The 20,275-nt window shown below is 42.6% G+C and overlaps 1 protein-coding gene and 1 non-coding gene across 2 annotated transcripts in view; both read right to left on the reverse strand.

Moving 5' to 3' along the window:
- The window catches only part of KCNK10 (potassium two pore domain channel subfamily K member 10), a 148,767-nt gene that overhangs the window by 49,960 nt on the left and 78,532 nt on the right, over positions 1–20,275 (reverse strand). Inside the window, exon 3 of the mRNA XM_004376648.1 lies at positions 10,016–10,133. Within this exon, the coding sequence (XP_004376705.1) occupies positions 10,016–10,133 (118 nt within the window). The remainder of the gene's footprint in view (positions 1–10,015; positions 10,134–20,275) is intronic.
- Positions 15,905–15,975, reverse strand: TRNAV-UAC (transfer RNA valine (anticodon UAC)). The gene has a single exon. It is a non-coding gene; the product is annotated as a tRNA-Val (tRNA).

Raw genomic sequence — 20,275 nt, forward strand, 5'->3', positions numbered from 1 at the left:
GCATCCCTTCCACCTGGGCTACCTGTGGCTGTCTTCATCATTTGTCTTCCTAGGGTGATGGGTGTTCTGTCTTAAGGAGGATATGTGACTTAGTACAAATTCCGCAGGACCAGTGAACCAGAGCGCCCTAACCTGGGAAGCCAGAAAACAGTGAAGAGGGAGGGAGGAAAGACACTGTGCCTCTTTTCCCCACTGACAGCAATGCTGAGCTCTGCCTGACTCCCTTTCTCTTGACTAGGAACTCCACACCATCTTTCAGTCTTGCCTCTCCCCCCACCCACTTCCCGCACCAAGCGTGAGGGTAGATCAGTTGCCAAATAAATATTTGCCGAGGGATTGGATGTTTAAATAAACAGAATCCTTTTACAGCCAAGCCTATTAATACATATTTCAAACTGTGTTTTGAAAACACCAACATCTGTATTCTTAAGAGTTTTACAGTTAAGAGTATTGGGCCTATTCTATATGGATGGTGCTAAGGAAAGTTTTTCTGGGAAAAAAAAGGCTTATAGCATTACCATATTTTATATAGATGAGAGTCTAAATTAATTGATATTCGTTTTCATGCCAATTAGTATTACAATATTATGCTAACTAGAATCTACAGTGTTACCTAACTGTTCTCCCAAGTTAGGTTAACTCATGTAGAACCTGTTTCTGAATTTGTGCAATGGGGCCAGTTATTGGGTTTGTGGTTATCGGCATGAGTCAAGAGTAATGTTGCACAATACAAATAATGCTAATACTATTATGATAGCGGAGCCCTGGTGGCACAGTGGTTAAGCATTGGGCTGCTAACCGAAAGGCAAGCATGTTCAAATCCACCAGCCACTCCTTGGAAACCCCATGGGGCAGTTCTACTCTGTCCTATAGGGTTGCTATGAGTCAGAATCAACTCGCCGGTTACAGGTTTGGTTTGGGGTTCATTATAATAGCACTAATAGTATAGTGCTATACTAAAGGATAGTAAAGCATGGTAAAGAGGAATGTTGATGGTTGGTCCATCATCCATTCTCCTCCGGGCCTGGAAAACTCACTGTTGCTTCCTGCCTTTGGGAATGAGTCACCTGGCTATTTTGCTTTTCACTTTTCTGTTGGGAATCATTCAAACCCCTTATCACAAATTATCTAAATTACAGTTTCTATTTCTTAACCGAGTGTTCAGGCAAGCCTTCCTAATCTTGCATTACTCTTACTCACCACCAGTTCAATTTAATTCTACAAAGAAAGCTCTCAGAACTTTTTCCAGGTGCTTTCAGGAGCTTGGACAAAAGCATTTCCTATGCATTCCCCTCTCCAATAATCTGATTTATATTAACATAGCCCTACTGATGTGCCAGAGCCCTGGTGGTGCAGTGGTTAAGAGCTTGGCTGCTAATCAAAAGATCAGCGGTTCAAATCCACCAGCTGCTCCTTGGAAATGGGGCAGTTCTACTCTGTTTATAGGGTCACTATGCGTTGGAATCAACTCGATGGTGACGGGTTTTTTAATTGATGCGCCTGTATACCTTAACTCCGTGCAGGTTTATGAGGACTCTTGGAAACCTTCTCGCAACCGGTGGAAACATTTAAGACTCTTGCTTCACTGTCTGATAACTGCCTGGTTATAGTCAGCGACGATAGGTTTCCTTTTAGACTGCGTGTCTCGGAAAGAAATAGATTGCAGGCACAGGCAAACAAATCGAGGCTTTGAACCTGCTGAATAGGAAACTTATCAATCCTCACAAGTGCTGCGCCTCTCCCTCCAGCTTTCAGAGGATCCGCCCCACCTCCTGGGCAAGGTACAGTGCTGATGCAACATCCCCGGTGCCATTCAAGGAGCGTGAGCAAGACGGGACAAGACAGAGAGGCCCCAGCCCCAATTCTGTCTCATACAACCTGGTTGTCCTTAGATGTACTTAGCCTCTCCAAATCCTCATGTTGTTATTGATTAAATTGCCTCCCTCCCCCAAATATGTGTTTGAATACTAACCCATATATCTGTGGGTGTAATCCTGTTTGGAAATAGGGTTTACTTTGTTATGTTAATTTGATCATACCTGAGCAGGGTGGTTCTAAAACTAATCACTTCTGAGTTACAAAAAGAGCAGAGTAGACACAGAGATAAGCACACTTAGGGGAAGACAGATGCCAGGCGAGGTTCACCAAGGAACCAAGGAACACCCAGGACTATCGACAAGGAAGGAATCGACAAGGCCGAGAATATCCCAATGCAAAAGTATCATTACCATTATTATTGTTGCTGCTGTTGTTGTTATTATAACAACCAGCTCCTTATTTGTTCAGTTTCACAGACTAGAACACTAAAATAAAATTAAAGCAAAGGCCTTGGCAGGGAAGGATAACCCAGTAAGCAACGTAAGCGCAAGCTTACTTACTAATCAGTAATGAACAATTTCACATGGGTTTCACCACATGATGTGGTAGATCACCAGGCCTCTCTTCCGAGGCTCCTCTGGGTGGACTCGAACCTCCAACCTTTTGGTTAGCAGCTGAGTGTGTTAACTGTTTGCACCACCAGGGACTCCTATGCCTGAGTAGCACACATATAATGCTTCCATTTGCTATTTATGTGCTGAAGTCAAATCTTTGCCAAATTATGTGCAGGAACACAGGGCCCCACACTTCGACGGGCCCTGTGCTTGGCTGAAAGCTCTGCTGTTCCCAGCCTGATAGTCTTCATAATTTTTTAACAATGGACCAAGTTTTCATTTTGCACTGGGTCTGCTAATTATGTAGCTGGTCCTGACGAATGAAGAGAGCTCCATTGCTCGTAATTGTGAGATACTGGGCAAGTTACTTCTCTGTCTCTCAGTTTTCTCATCAGTAAGATGAAGCCAATAAGAGTAACTAACTCATGTGGTTAACGTAAGGATTAAATGAGATCATGTGCCTGGCACCTAGTAAACACCTAGTCATAATGATTGCTATTTCCAAAGCCATGGGTTAAACATCCAATCCAAGTGCTGGGTAAGTACAAACACCAAGCTAGGTACCTTTGCAGCTACAACCATTAATTGAGGCTGCCAGAAAATGACATAGTCACTGGTTGCCACCAGGGACCTGACCAGATACTCCTGCTGATGTGGGTCTAGCCAGGTGATTCAATCTGAAAATGCCCCAAAGACTAAAGTCTAATTGCAGTTCACAGCTCTTGGTAAGAATTCAATCATTTACTGCTCGTCCCCAAGTGATAGTCTCTGGAAGAGCAGCTTCACACAGGAGCGAGCGTCATTCCTCCAGCTTAGAAAGAATAGTTGCTGGGGACTCAGCAGCACGATCAACAACCCAAAGCAGGTGAAACCCTCTCATCAGAATCAGTTACTAAGAAAGGAGCTTAGCACCCTGGACAAAGACCAAGTGGAGTCTGTTCTTCCTTTTGGCATGGTGACTGGTTTTGGGAAAGTGCCAGAATGTCTTCCCTTTTGCTATACACTTACAAGTCTATATATCTGAACACAAGGGGGAGAAAAAAAAACAATGTCATCAAGTTGATTCCAACTCATGGTGATCCCATGCGTATCAGAGCAGAACTGAGTTCCATAGGGTTTTCAGTGGCTGATTTTTTGGAAGTAGATGGCCAGGCCTTTCTTCCAAGGCACCTGTCAATTGGCAGCTGAGTGCATTAACCATTTGCACTACCCAGAGACTCCAAACACAAGAAAAGCTTTTTTAAAAAGAAATGTGTTGCTATCCTTAGATAAAAGCGACCATTGACACTGAGTAGTATCACCGATTTTCAGAAAATACCCTGTTGCTCCTAAGCTGTTCCTATATACATTGTAAATAATGGACACATTTTGCATGTCTGAAAAGTACAAAACCTCATGCTGCTCAGGAGAGCCTTTGCGGAAAGCAATCTGCTGAGACTTTAAAAGGTCCACGCCCTTTGCCAGAGCAATCCGTTGGGACTCTCTCCAAAGAAAACAGCCAGAGATGAAGACCACACTTCAAACACAACAATTTTTTTCATCATGGTGTTACACTGTTACAAAACTCAAAACAGCTTAAACCTCCAACAACATGTCATTACGGAGTGGATGGTGGGTTCAATGTAGTCCATCAAAGGTCATGTTTTTCAAAAAACTTTAGTAATATGGGCAAAAATTCACAGTATTATGTCACAAATTATATGAACAGAATCTGTTGTTGTTGTTACTTGCCGCCGAGTTGACTCCAACTCACGGTGACCCCATGTTTGCAGAGTAGAACTGCTCATAGAGTTTTTGGAAGCAGATCACCAGGCCTGTCTTCTAAAGTGCCTCTGAGTGGGTTCGAACCGCCAACCTTTCAGCTTAACCCAAGCAAGGGTGCTAATATGTATATACTTCACAACTAATGAAAAGATAGCTCCTTAGTTCCAGCTGTTCCATTGCCTGACTGCTAAGCAGTAGAAAATGTCTCAGGAAGAAGTGAAAGAATTACTAGGCTCTGAGTTTTCTTCTAAGCCTTAAACCCCCATGGGTGATAAATGAATTTCCTATTAAGTAATTGGAAAAACAATTATTACCTCACCTTATTATTCTTACTAACCTTGTACTAAGGTTTTCTTTAACTGTATGACTTCATAAAGACCCTCCATACTGGAGTTAAAATTTAGCCAGCTAACTTATATTCAACTTACAATACATTATTTGGCAATGAAGGGAGAGCATGAGAGAGAAAATTGTCTTTTCTCCATTAAATACAACAAATGCCTCGTCTTAGTGCTAACACTGTTCCAGGATACTGAAGGTGACTTGTGGTTTGCATTGCGTTTTATTTTTGTTAGTTTTGGTTTGTATACTTTGTTGTGGTTTCCTGTTCTGAATCCACCTTCCTTTTGATTTTGGGGAAAGGTCCCCATCCTGTGCATAATTGTGCCCTCCACTGTGGAGGAAACAGCCTCCCAGGCAGCCAGAACATGGGCACATGAACCTAGAGGCTTATCCAGTAGGATCCTCTGCCTAAGTCTTTAAATCAAGAGCAAGTCGTCCAAAGATGGTGGAGATAGTGGCTGCAATGGCCAGCGGGTCAGGCCCTGGCCATGGAGATCAGAGAATACTCACTGGCCCCTCCATGATCTCTGATCCATAAGGGTATATTAGTTAGGACTTTTCTCAGTTGCAGAGCCCTGGTGGTGCAATAGTTAAGAGCTCAGCTACTAACCAAAAAGGTCAGCAGTTCGAATCTACCAGCCGCTCCTTGGAAATCCTATGGAGCAGTTCTATTCTGTCCTATAGGGTCACTCACTACAGGTTGGAATCGACTCAAAGGCAACAAGTTTGGTTTTTGTTTTTTTTTTTGTTTGTTTTTTTTTCCTCAGTTGCAAGTGTTAGAAAACTCGATGCAGACTGGCTTAAGCTAAAAAGGAAATGCACTGAGTCTGGTAAATAGAAGCATATTTAACTTTTTTAATATTTCATGGGTTGCTCAGTCTAGAGCTCAAAGCATATGAAAAGGACCATTTATCACTCTCCTGTTCTGATTCTGCTTTTTTAGCATTAGCTGAATATTCAGCAAAACAGCCCATTGGGGAAGAAAATGACTGGCAGTGCCCTGGGCCTGCCTCTTTCAAAATCTACATCCAATAAGAAAGAGTGGAAGTCACTTCCCAAAGCTCAAGAAAAAGCCTAGGAATTGAGGTTCAGATTGGCCTAATCCAGATCATGTGCCCATCTCTGAGTTAATGACTGCAGCCAGGGGAATACAAGGAACTGGGCTCTTTAGTCTAACCAAGGCGATCCTTCCTCTGGGACCTGGAGGCCAAAAGTGGGAAAGGGGACCATTGGGTTATGGTCATCAGAACAAGGGTGAATGAGCAAATGGATGTTGGGCAGCAGAAACCAAAGACTCTTACTTGAAGGACTAGGAGTCATTTGCACACACTCAACAATTCCAGTAAAAACACACTAAAAAAAAAAAAGGGTAGACAGAAAATGTCACATGTCAAATGTTCCTCATTAGGTAAATGGGGTCACCATTCCCCTCACACAATGTCATGTTGGTCAATATACACAGCTGTCCTATAAACCAAGTCACATCAATACCATTAGTGGGTATGCCGATGTAGCTATAGTTTTTTTCAATGCATCACACAGGCCTCACAGTCAATCATTTCATAAAACAAGAAAATTAGCAATTTCCTTTTCCTATTTTCTTTAATATACCATATTTTTACACAAATAATGGGCATGTTCTACGTTTGTTTACCAATCAAACCTTCCCGCCACCCCCGTGAGGTATTTTCGTAAGCACGCTAATGCCAATTTTTTTACATGTCTCACTGATCCAATATTGGATCCTACAGTGCATTTTCCAAAGTGTTACCTCTTGAAATGCCCTACACGTTCTCAATTTTAATTATTTTATTATAAATCCTCCTAAAACTGCGTCGCACATTTTCCCATCATAATAAACAGGCTGTTAAACAAAAAAGTAGCCTGATATTGGTCTTCCCTGATGCCCTCAGGTGCTGTTAAGGTTCATAACACTTTTTACCATTATACCAAATTGTGCCAGACCACCTGGCTTCTCTTATTGGGTGCTGTAAGACTGTGTGCTAATGTGACCTAACCTAATCTGGAGTGTCAGAAAAGTCTTCTAGGTCCCAGACCCACCAGCGTAACGCTTATCTCTAATATCTATAATAGCTAATGTTAATATTTTGTGGATTTGCAAGTGTGAACCTGGTATGTTATATAATTAGATTAAGAGGCTTTCTAAACAGGAATGACAATTCTCTTTCATCCCAAATTTTCTTGTTGCACATAAATTACATGATTTTATCAATGCAGACATAACACAAGTACTGAAGGCTTGGTCTAAAAACAAAAAACTGTTTCTATCAAACAAGCCTTAGAACCTGGAACTGGTGCCAACAGGAAGTCCACTATAAAAACTGTGCATCCCCCAAGGAACGCATACTCTCCAAAGCCCACTTAAGATGAAGTAGTGTACAATAAGGGCCAGGGAAGAACCTCCCAGAAGGCATAGCTGGGTCTTGAAGAGCAATAGACAAAGGAGTTCCTCCCGGACAGTATGAACAGGGTTTAATGAAGGAATCTCCCCACTATGAGGGCAGAGGGACCTCTCAAAGCCTGTCCATCCTTCTATGGACCTGTGCGTGCTATGTATCTCCTATTCTTCCATCTTCTGAATGAGAATTTTTATGGCAGTGCTAATTCACTATTGTATGGGGTCAGGAAACCCTCAAACTCATTTTCAGTGGATCTGGGAGAAGGATATAATCTATATTGAAGCATATGTGTAAGGACCACCTAAAGAAGCTAAGATTGAGCACAAGCCTTATGGGAGTAAATAAAGAGGCACAGAGAATGATGAGAATACCCACCAATGACAGATCTCAGAAAGTGCCAGCAAAAAAACTCAATTATAAAGGTGAGGGCTCAGCTTGAAGTCCAAAGGGGATATCCTTGTTTGCACCAAGTGTGGAATATAGATAAGGTAAGGAGGATTAACAACAGAAGCCCCCCCTGAACTTGATGTGGTTCAGAAAAACAGAAGAGGCAGGACTATACACAGAATAACACAGATGGATCCTATTTGCAGTAAACACTCAATCTCTATAGCAACAGAGAAGAAGAGAGACTTAGGATGTACAACCTGGAAGGTTACCCTGGCCTCTCCCTGTTCTCCTCTCCCCTAACCCACAGAAACATTCAGCAGACAGATAAATTGACCCAGGAATAGCCAATTCATCCAAGGTCAAGAATTGAAAAGGAGGCTGGCCCGATATAAATATAAAGCTGCCATAAGAAAAATGTGAAAAGAGCAGCAGAATTTACCAATAGATGAAGGACACTCACCAGAAAAATGTTACCTCAATCAGATAAGAATTGTGATCAAACATGAAATAATCACCTCTAAGAATCTTCACAGAGAAATCATAAAGCAGAAATGCAAGAAATCGGGGAAGAAATGGGAAATAACAAGTGGAGAGTAAATGTGAGTGAATGAAATTAATGCTAAAAAAAAAAAAAATAGGGGGAGGGGAATTCCCAAATGATTACAAAACTGGAAGCAGCACAAGGTGACCCAATGTCATCTCACATCACCCTAAGAGCCTCCATCCTGGGCCAGACGCTTCATGAGAATAAGGGAGAATAAGCACTGTGAAAATACACAAAAAGGAATAGAGGATAAAATTAACAAAATGAGAAATAAATGTTAAGAGTTGAAAAGGAGTATAGAGAAAATGACAGACATGGAAGACAGGTGAAGAAGTTATGATATATGTCTAGTTGAAATCCCCAAAGAATGAAACCAAGACCATACAGCAGAGAAAACGTTTAAAGATAATTTTCCTAAAATGAAAGGGACAAAACTTAGTAGTGTTATCAGAGATGAAAGATAAATAAATAAATCTTTTGGGTAGCCAAGCAAAAAGATCATGTCACTTATAAAAGGGGAAAAAATCAGGCTGGCATCTTTCTCCAGATGCCTTTCTCCACAGCAACACCTAAACCAAAAAATCAAACTCGCCGTCAAGTAGATTCCAACTCATGGCAACCTCATGTGTTACAGAGGGTTCTCTTGGCTGCCATCTTTACAGAAGCAGATCTCCAGGCATTTCTTCCACGGTGCTGCTGAGTGGGTTCAAACCCCCAGCCTTTAGGTTAGTAGTTGAGCACAGACTGTTTGTGCCACCCAGGGACTCTACAGCAACATTTAAAAGATGCTTAATAAAGAAAATGTGAGTCAAAGGTCACCTTCCAGCCAAACTGTCCTTTAAGTATAAAGGCTACAATTTTGAACATTCAAGAAGCAAGGGAATATTGCTCCTAAGAGCCATTCTTAAGGCAACTACTTGAAGACACCTTTCAACCACAAGAGATGACAAGAGAAACCACGACAGAAGGACTAGAGAATAAACACTGAGAATATTTAACTGTAAAACTAAGACTAAAACAAATACGAGTATTAAGGTAAAAGAGCAGAATGTAAATCATATTCCTTGATGTTATAAAATGATGACTTAATAAAAATCAGTAGGGAAAGAGAGGAAGAAGTGGAGATGCTGACAAAGCTCACTGACTACATTATGTGAAATAGATGAGAGCCGAGAGTTATCATTTAAAACTGGCAAATCATATAATAGAAGAATAAGTATACTTAATAATTTAAAAGTAAACAATGAAGAGATGGTGTCAACTAAAATAGTGTGCTGGAGAAGGAGAGGGAGAAGAGATGGCATCACTTATAATAAGGAACTAATAGATACTGCTTAAAGATAGAGCAATACAGTTATTAGACACAAGTGTATTTATAAAAATAACCCCTAAAACAATAATCCAAACCTTCCCAAGTTTCAGAAGAAACACACAGACACACACACAATAGAAGACAAAAGTGAGTGCAGGAAAGAAGCAGTCACAGTTCACTGTATGATCGGTTGTGAAAAAGCATTTACTCAGTCAAAATAATGCCAATGTTCCATTTTGAGCTAATCAAACTATATCGGGAAGATGGGAGGATGGGAAGAGAGCACTTCCGCAGTGAAACAGGAAGTCAAGAAATAATACCTAAAACTGAAAATTCAAGAAGACATGGAGATGAATATCAAAATGATCAGTTAAAAGAGATGAAAGTGGTTCCCTCTGGGAAGGTAGAAAAAGGCGAGGGGGCAGAGACTGCTATTTTTCATTAAAAAAAAAAACTTTGTAGAACTTTTTAATTCTTACACATACAACTTTAATAAAAGGTATAATTTAAAAAAAGAAAGAAATTTGAGCTTAGCTGAGCCGTCTGAGTTCAAGTGACCAATTCATATTTTTCACTCTAACTTTTCCATTGGGTCCTTTCAAATGAATGCTTCCCAGCCTTTCATTCTGAAAGAGATGTTGCCCTCCGCCTGGCTTTTCATTGAAAGCCACCACAATGGCGTTAATTTGGCGGTGATTTATAAGCCTCCTTTGAACCTGAAACTGCCAGGTATTCTAGGACAAAACGTTGACTAAGCACCATTACTCAAGATGGCCTGCAGAGGAAAAGATATTCCCAGACAAATGGATACCTATAGTGGTGATGACTGTTCCAGCAAAGAAAAAGGCACTTCCAAGGTCCCAGTGGCTGCTGTTGTTGGAAGAGTTTCCTATTGGACTGACTCCTGCATTGTCAGCATCAAGGGCATGCTGCAAAAAGAGTGAGAAAGCATAAGGCTTGGTTAGCAAAAAAAATTTTTTGAAAGTTTCAATAAATCATTTCCCTGCTCAAAATCCTGCAATGATCTATAGAGTTCTGGTTAAGAGGAGGGTACAATCATAAAATGACTATTAAATTAGAAAATTAATTTTAAGTAAAAAAAAAAACACCTAGGATACATAGTGTTATTGTTGTCATTGTCATTGTTGTTGTGTGCTCTCAAGTCAATTCTGACTCATAGTGACCCTATAGGACAGAGTAGAACTGCCACCATAGGGTTTCCTAGGCTGTATGGTATTTTCACTGCGTTCTATGTTTGTTTGCCAGCCAAGCCCTTCCCCCCACCCCACCCCCAGGTATTTTAGTAAGACCGATATGCTAATTTTTTTTACCGGGTGCATTATTTGCATGAAAATACAGTAATCTTTACAGAAGCAGATCGCCAGGTCTTTTCTCCTGAGGAGCCACTGGGTAGATTCAAACCACCGATTTTTGGTTAGCAGCCGAGTGCTTAAACATTGTGCCACCAGGATTCCATAGGATACATAGTACAGTCTTATTTATGTAAAAATTGCAGGCACAGATGGCCCGAATACGCAAAATGCATACATATTGCTGTGCATATACATAGAAAGATGTCTAGAAGGACTTTCATACAAAGTGGTCATTCCTGGGAGGCAGGATTTCGGTTGCTTTTTCACTCTTTTCTGTTTTGTTAGAAGGTTTTGCACTGAGCTTACTTCAGTAGCATGGGAGTTAAGAGCTTGGGCTCCAGGATCAGATCTTCCTGGCTCTGCCCTTTATTAACTTCAAAACCTTGTGCAAGTTCTTTTAACTTCCCTAAGTCCAAGTTTCCTCATTTGCAACCTGAGGATAATAGTCTCTTCCCTCATAGAGTTGTTGGGAGGATTAAATGAGATGGTCCATGTTCACACACTTAGCTCAATGCCTGGCACCAAGTTAGAGTTTCACAAATAGTAGCCAATTTCATGATTGTCATTTGGCTTCCCCTCCCCACAACACACACATTCCTCTTTCTAAAAAGAAACTACGATGGTTACTCACCGACTACCGGATTTGAAGTTCTATACGCTGTGTAGTCATTGTTGTTAGCTGCCATTGAATCGGGGCCCGATTCGTGGTGACTCCATGTGTGACAGAGTAGAACTGCTCCATAGAGCCTTCTTGGCTGTACTGTTTATGGAAGCAGATTACAGGCCTTTCTTCCACAGAGCCTCTGGGTAGGTTTGAACCGCCAACCTTTAGGTTAGCAGATGATCACAAACCGCTTATGCCACCCAGGCTCCTCCATACACTGTAAAGTCCCAATAAATTGGTCATATTGATGACCCAATGTCATCTCACATCACCCTAAGAGCCTCCATCCTGGGCCAGACACTTCATGAGAAGTTCCTTCCTTCCTCCCGCTCAACACCTCCCTTGTACCTTTGCTTTTGCCGTCCCTCAAACTGTGTCCATCCTTCAGGGTCTAATTCAAGCTCTACTCCCTCTGTGAGACCCACTCCATGCACTACAGCACCCACAATCGCCCCTTCCCTGGGCTCTCTACTTCTGCACATGTATAATTAATTTGCTTTTGATCACAGATTTCCCTGCTGAAAATCCTTCCAGAGCCTCATCATACACAGGGTAACTTGAAAACTCCTGAGTGGGCCTTTGGGTGGACCCTTCCTGAGCTGGCCCCTGCCAACCATGTTCAAGCTAAGGGAGAAGGTGGAAAGTACTGTCAAATCAACTCGAACACAAGCTGTTCAAACACAGGTGAGAACGTAACTGGTGGAGGCTTCAGAGAGGAAGTGACAGATGACGGACATAGGAGCTACTCCTGGAAAAATAAATAGAGATGGTGTTCCCTGGGCATGTTGGAATAACCTGCATAGATACCAAAAAACCAAATTCGTTGCCGTGGAGTCCATTCCAACTCATAGCAACCCTGTAGGACAGAGCAGAACTGCCCATTAGGGCTTCCAAAGCTGTAAATCTTTACAGAAGCAGACTGCCCCATCTCTCTCTCTCTCTGGCTGGTGGATTGGAACTGCCAACCTTTTGGTTAGTGGCTGAGCTCTTTACCACTGGGCCACCAGGGCTCCTAATTGATAACAATGACTAATTCATCCAAGGCCTCATTGTGCTCTGCTTTACAGGGGGGACAGATTGTGAGTTCTCGCCACTAGTCAAACACCCACTTTTTCTGTGCTGTGTACGTGTCATCAGATGAAACCACAATGCCTTAAAAAACCAAAAACCAAATCATTTGCCATCAAGTTGATCCTAACTCATGATAAGTCATGTGTTTCAGAGTAAAACTGTTCGCTACAGGGTCTTCAGACGGAGATCACCAGTCCTTTCTTCTGAGGCACTTCTAGGTGGATTCAGACCACTAACATTTCAGTTAGTAACTCTTGCTCTCAGTGGATTAGTTCTCCACAAGACCTTAATCAGTGTTCCTATCCTCATCACCTGTTCGGCTCTAATGGGCCCACCTCAGGGACAGCTCTAGGCTTCAGTCACTAAGGTTGCCTCAAATCCCACCATCAATACCTAATATTGACAACATCTACAAAGCCACAATGACAGCTTTGGTTCAATCAGGTCTCACAGTGCTGGGAACTGCAGATAAACTTCATACGCAGACCCAGGGCAGTCTCTAAAGGTACAGATTTGCAGGACAGACAAACTGGGATGATTATTGGTTTTATCAAAAAACTCAAAGTAAGATTCCTTTCAAGTTTCATTTTTTTAAATTATTCAACTTATAAATACTTAACGTATACGTATGTAAGCCTCAGGAAAGTGCTTTTCGGTTGAAGAGCAAAAGAGACTAACATTTGTTGAGTGTCTCCGTTTAGCCAGAAGCTCTAGAAGGCCTATTCCATTTTATACTTTCCACCGTTTGCAAGGAAGGTGATATTATCCCCACTTTATAGATGAGGAAATAGGCTCAGGAAAATTAAGTAACTCACCCAAGTTCACACAGCCAGGAAACAGGAGAAGCCGGGATTCAAACCCTGTCAGTCTGACCCCAAGCCTCTGTCCTCTACATAAGGGACCCAGAACACATTCCTCCCCCACCAACACCAGACAGAGATCAGGAAATGGACTGCCTTTGTTCAAGAATTTAAGCAGATGGCACCTTCTAGTTGTTATCTGCCGTCAAGTCGATTTTCTACTCATAGCTACCCCATGTGACAGAATAGAACTGCCCCATAGGGTTTTCTTGTGTAATCCTTACAGAAAGAAGCAGATCGACAGGACTTTCTCCCAAGGCACCTGCTGGGTGAGTTCAAACCACCAACCTTTCAGTTAGCAGTCAAGCACTTAACCACTTAGAAGGGACCTTTCTAAGCGCTCCTTGAATATGCAAACAGAGGCACCTAATCTCGTTTGGCTGTTAGAGCTGGAGAGAGCTTAATTATTCCGCATATAAATTTTTAAAAAGGGGCGGGGGGGGGGGGAGGAGTTGTTTATATATCCTGAGAGGGAGGGAGCTGAGAAAAGAGAAAGAAATGCCAGAAAAAAGGTGGAAGAAAAGAAAGACAAAAGAGAAAGCAGTGTCAATCAGCATGGTGGAAGGTTCAAGGTCAGCAGCAACAATGCCCAGGAACTGCTAAAGGCAGCTCCATCTAGTATCCCCTTTTAACTTGCTTCATATCGGTGATGTAAATCCCCCTCTCTCCTCCCAATGAAATGGGCTACACACGCAAATGCCTTGGGGGAGCTGTTCTGTAGAAATTTAAGCTTCAGGACTATGACAGGCGCAGTGGTGCCACTGCTGAGCTGAACTAATTCACCGAGAGCAAGAGTTAGAACCAGGAGGAAGGAAGAGAAAAATAAGCCCTCCAACAAGTCACTAAACCCTTGGGAGGTCTTTGGACTCTTCCCAATTTCTGGAATGAGATTTGAACCTATCTAGACCTTATGGGTTGGAAAGACTCCAGCTAACACCCAGAGTTAAAATGAATCAGCAAACTCGGGTTATGTACATACAAGGAAAACTCAGTATTAATTGGCTGCTAGCACTTGAATTAACAGCATCAGTTTCAATCAATAACAATATTTCTAACTGAGTTCATGGTTCTAAATCCTGGTAATTTTCTAGAGTATTTTCTAGTGATCTTAATGGTTTGAACTCAAGTAAATCACATTAGGATTGAATTCGTTCGTTTTCCAGTTTTTTATCTGTATTCAGGATGTAAAAGTGAAGATAATCCAGCCCATTAGTAATGGCTAGGTGCTGAGATAATGAAGTATCGAAACAGAAACACATAAGCTTAGCTTCGAAGACCAATGCATAATACAAATAGGGTAGAGATTCAACCAATACCAGCATCGTTTTGGGCCACAACCTTAAACTCAATAAGCATCATTTATTCACTTACCAGTTCAACCCTTATCAAGTTCAGAGAGGTCTTATGAGGATGAAAAAAAAAAAATTATGCTATATGTGATGTGAGAGCATCAAGCTTCTGGAAAGGGTACTGTAGACAAGAAGCATTACTTTACACTTTAATTTCCCCCATCCCTGAATTTCCTTTTTAGCCTTTAAGTTGGATTTTCAGTCCCCACCCAGATACCCAGTAAAAGATTCACGAGTGAAGGTTTGAGTGAATAACTGAATGAATGAACACACTCAAGTAATAAATTGAGGCACATGATCTTGCCAGAGGTGTGAGACGAAAGAAATTTGTGTCTTTATAAAATCAGACAAACACAAGACAGTCACTCAACAACAACAACAACAAAATCTAATTATTAATTTATTTCAAAAAAAGAAAAGGGGAGAGCTGACTTGCAGAAGAAAATCTAAAAGAATCTATTTCTCTGTCTACAGCTCGCTCTCTCTCCTCCCTCTCTCCTTCTCTTTCCCTTTCTCTCTCTCTCTGTCTCTCCTTCTCTGTCTCTCATTCTTTCTCCTCTCTGCCCCCCTCCTCCTCCCTTTCTCTCTCTCCCTCCCTCCCTCTCTCTCTCTGCACACATCCCCCAACCCCCGCATTAGGACCACCTAAGAGGTCGCAAAGAGATGCCGTGGCCTCTCACAAACTGCACAGAGGGAGACAGGTCTGAGGCTGAAGTGAAGGAAGAGAGGAGGGTGGCAGGTAACTCTTCCCCTCAGAGGGTCCCTCCAGCGCCTCTCGAGCTCTCATCCCATAAGGCATTGCTTGGCTGCGGTCGATCACTGGTCCAGACAGTGAGAGACTCCATCGTGAGTGTTAGCGCCCACTGGAATGAGTGATGACCCTCGGGGGACCACTAACTGCCTGTGGCTTTTTTCTGATGATCTGTGTGCTCACTGAAATCATCTGTTTCTTTATGTGACACCAAAAGAAAGACAAACAAAGGCAGAGCCACAAGCACTCAGATAGGCTGAAAAACAACTGATTCTTGCCATATATATGAACACTAATAGCTAGGGTGACCATATGATTTACTGTGCAAGCCTGGACACCTGCTGAGGGAAAGGCGGACAGGTGTAAACCAGGACATATGGTCACTTTGTTGTTGTTGTCATTGTTAGCTGCCATCCAGTTGGTCCCTGACTTATGGCAACCCCACGCACAAAGGAAGGAAATGCTTGTGGGACTGTTACGCTCCATAAAGTCTTCATTGGTTGGTTTTCAGAAGCAGATTGCCAGGCCTTTCTTTCTAGTCGGTCTTAGTCTGGAAGCTCCACTGAAACCTACTGAGCATCATAGCAACTTGCAAGCCTCTACTGACAGAGGGGTGGTGGCTGTGCCTGAGGTGCATTGGCTGGGAATTGAACTCAGGTCTCCTGCATGTAAGGCAAGGATTCTACCACTGAACCACCAACGTACCCATATGGTCACTTTACTAATAGCTTATATTACTGGGACAGAGGAAAGAACTTCATCCGAGGGTGTGACAGTGGCCTTGTGTCCACAACATTCTTAGTCCCTAGAAGGCACAGATACCAAAGGGATTTATGAATTAAATATTTCATCAGGGGTTGAAGGCTGGGGAGGGGGTGGACATGGGAAGTGGCTTCATAAATGTATGAAAAGTGAGCATACCCAGCCATTCAGAGATGAAGGAAAACCGTATACCCTGTGAGAGATGGAGAAGCAACTGGCAGATCACGTTCATTACCACTGAAAAATGCCCCTAATGATCCAAAACCCCAATACCAGGGTAGCAGCATCTTTGTACCTCCTCCGTACTTACACCCTTACAGCAGAAAGGCATTAGGTGAGAAATGGAAGCATGATAATATTTTGTTGGCCACCATTGCTATTTATTTCTCCTGCTTCAGAAGTATTTCCTAAATAAATATTTCACAGCAGCAGCAGTGAATATGCTGGGGCTGGGGAGAGGCAATTTGACATCCAAGTGCAAAGTCACATCATAATAGTTCAGATAACAGTGGGGGGAGGAGGGTGTCATAGAGGAGTGCTAAAGCCACACCCAGCAAGGCCCACCTGTGGCTGACTCAAAGAAGTCTTTGTTTCAGGTCAGACAGGCAGGGAGAGAGTGCAAGCACCTCATATGCCACTCTTACAGCATAGAAAGTTCTCAGATAAAGGAGCAAATGCTCAGAGTGGACCTCAGTTTCCTCATCAACAAATCCTGTTCTTGGGATTTTAAAAGGTGTCTGTGGCTTCTAGGGAACAAATGCTTAAGCGCTTGGCTGTTGACCAAAAGGTTGGAGGTTTGAGTCCACCCAGAGTCACCTAAGAAGAAAGCCCTGATGATCTACTTGCAAAAAATCAGCCACTGAAAATCCTATAGAGCACAGTTCTACTCTGACACACCTGGGGTCATCAAGAGTCAGAATCAACTGGTAATGTAAAAAAAAAAAAAAAAAATGACTTCCAGCACCATGCCTTGTCATTTCTTATAATAATAATATTAATAATGATAGGAATCCTTTCTGATTGCTGGCCAGTGCCTAGATTAATTCAGTTAACCCTCAAGACAACTCTGTAAGGTGGGCATGACTACTGTCCCCAGGGGACACATGAGACTTAGAATGGGGACATCCCTTGTCCATGGTCACACATCCAGTGCAGGGCAAAGCCAGCAAACAGATGCTGTTAGACTCATTAACAGGAAGAGTATCATTCTAAATGCTGGAAAGTCTGCTTCTCCATCCCTGTGTTCTTCTTTCTCCCCATCTGAGATGATAGACGTGCTTGGCCCAGCTCCCGGACCTAAAATGTCTATGAGAGGACGAGGGGAAGGGAAAGGAGATTCATGTACACGTACCTTCAGCGCCCCCAGGCAGACAGCCATTGTGGCAGCTAGGCCTGTGCTAAGCTGAGTGACTAGAGGTTTGCCACAACCAAGTGAGCATCCTCGGAGTCTCCCACAAACAGACACTCACAAAGACCATATAAAAGGCGAAGAGAAAGGCACCTTCAGTGGCTGCTGAGTAGTATCGTGGTGTGTTTATTTTCCTGCTGCTCTAAGCATCCAGTTATATGTAAATATTAGCCTTTGCTTGGGTCCCTAGGGGAGCCAGGCAGCAGGTTTTCATGGGAACTTTACAACCTGGTTATAAATCTACAGCGAAGGCCACCTGCAGAATGGACAGGACGAGTGGAGACTAAGAGAGAGAAATCCATGATAAGCTGGTTCCCAAGCTGGACCTCACATCCAAAACCTCTGGTCTTAGATAAGCTCACCACCCGTCTGTCAGTTTGTCCTGTTACGGTGGCTTGCGTGTCACTGTGAGGCCTGAAACTGCACCACTTGTATTTCAAATACCAGCAGGATCAGCCATGGTGGGCAGGTTTCAGTGGCACTTCTAGACTAAGATGGGCTAGGAAGAAAGGCCTGGAGATCTACTTCCAAAAAATCAGCCAATAAAAACCCTATGGATCACAACAGAACACTGTCCGATTTGCTTGCTTTGGACATGTCATCAGGAGGGATCAATCCCTGGAGGAAGACACCATGTTTGGTGAAGCAGAGGGCCAACAAGGGTGGGGGAGACCCTCCATGAGATGGATGGGCACAGTCGCCACAAAAATGGATTCAAACAAGCCAGTGATCATGAGGTCCACACAGGACCAGGCAACGTTTGTTCTGTTGTACATTAAGTTCTCCATGAGTCAGAGGCGACTTGACAGCAGCACTCTTTCTAGACAAGCTAGCTTGCCTTGCTACCCATTGCCGTGGAGTCAATTCCAACTCACAGCAACCCTGGAGGACAGACTAGAACTGCCCCCTTAGGGTTTCCAAGGCTGTAAATCTATACAGAAGCGGACTGCCACATCTTTCTCCCGGGGTGCGGCTGGTGGGTTTGAACCACCAAACCCATCAGTTAGCAGCTGAGCTCTTAACCTCTGTGCCACCAGGGCTCCTTGCTACCACTAGTTAATCCTTTGGGGGGAAGAATGTTCTAGAACTCAATTCATTGGCACTTTGAGTATACACTAATGATTCATCTATCTAAATATTGTCATGTGGGGCCAAGTCAGACTCACAGGAAGCTCTTCTACCTTCCAAATGGTGCCATACAACATAGAATTGTCTCTCTTTGACTGTATGACAGGATGAAATGAGAGAAATTTTCAACCCCGAGGAAAGCATCCAGGCCACTGAGGAAGGAGAAATGCGTGCTCTGATATGATCAATAAACTTTCAGACTCACTAACTGTCACCCTTTTATCTCAGTTTGGATTCAAGCTCTACAGAATGAATAACAAATTTGCTGAGTGATGTTGGAGTATCACGCTGGTCCTGAGAAGAATGCTTGATGTGCGCCCCACTACCTCTGCATTTGAGATTATTCCTCTCAAAGATGAGTCTAATTTCTGTTTAAAAAAAAAAAAAGTACTGGGCTACAAAAGCAGCTACAGGAATTCTGGATCATTGCAGTGTGAGCTAATGAAAGACTACTGTTCTTTTCGCTGCCACTGCATTGAAGACAACCTGAACTTTAAGACAATTAATTTTAAAAAAAGAAGAAAAGATAGGTCTGCTAGCTTGTTTTCATTGTAGCTATTTTCTTAGGGCTCTTTATTGCTCATGAGTGCTCAATATTAATCCAAAATTGATATCTCACTTCCTGTACCCCCTTAGAGAGTGTATCAGCACCTAATACTACCACCTCTCTGATGAGCACAGTTTGATGGTGGGCAGACATGGAAGTGAAGACAGTCCCAGAGACTTTGAAGAAAGTGCTAAAATACTCATAAAAATAATCATAGTATCCAGCATTGGTGAAGGGCCAGGTACTGCCTTCTTACCTTATTCAGTCCCCACAAAAACCCCAGAATAATAGATACTACTATTTTTATCCCACTTTATAGATGAGACAACAGAAAACAGAAGTAATCTGCCCACAGTTACATTAAGTGGCAAAGCTGGGACTGGTTAAAACCGCCCTTTTAACTCTCACCTTCTCCTGTCTCCCAAAAATAGCTCTCTGTCCAGCTTGCAAACACTTTCCTAAAGCTCATCTGTTAATGTTGCTTTCTTCCACTTGAAAAGGGACAGTACAGAGCAGTAAGAAATGTAATTCTGGTCCTCGCTTTAAAAAGAACAAAAAGTTAAACCATCACTAACTCACTATGATGAACTATATCCGCAAGATTTTCATCTTTTCTGCCCATTTCCACAGAGAAGGAGGAGAAAATATATGTTCTCAATATAGACTGATCTGCTACTCTTAATTGTAGACCTGAAGACTTTAGTTTTAAACAGAATATATTGACCCAGCCTCCACACAAGACACAAAGCCATGCCCCTCTAGAGAACAACTAATGGGTAATCATTGCTGTCTGCAGTCCTCACACAGGTAAATGAAGGAGACTCCTGCTCCATGAATAGGGGCCTCAGCTTCCTTGTTGTCTAGAAACAGTCACACTGGACTCTAACTGTGCAGACCAAGTTGGTCTCCATGACTTGGATGAAGAGCTCTTGTTAGGTGTCATCTAGCTGGCTCTGACTCATAGCTACCTTATGTATGACAGAACTTAACGTTGCCCAGTCCCGCGCCATCTTCACAATTGTTGGTATGTTTGAGTCCATTCTTGTGGCTATTGTGTCAATCCATCTCATGCAGGGGTTTCCCTTGTTTTCACTGACCCTCTACTTTACTAAACATGATGTCCCTTTCTAGTGATTGGTCTTTCCTGATGATGGATCC

The sequence above is a fragment of the Trichechus manatus genome, unplaced genomic scaffold (genome assembly GCF_000243295.1).
Source record: "Trichechus manatus latirostris isolate Lorelei unplaced genomic scaffold, TriManLat1.0 scaffold00045, whole genome shotgun sequence".
Classification (NCBI taxonomy): Eukaryota; Metazoa; Chordata; class Mammalia; order Sirenia; family Trichechidae; genus Trichechus; species Trichechus manatus.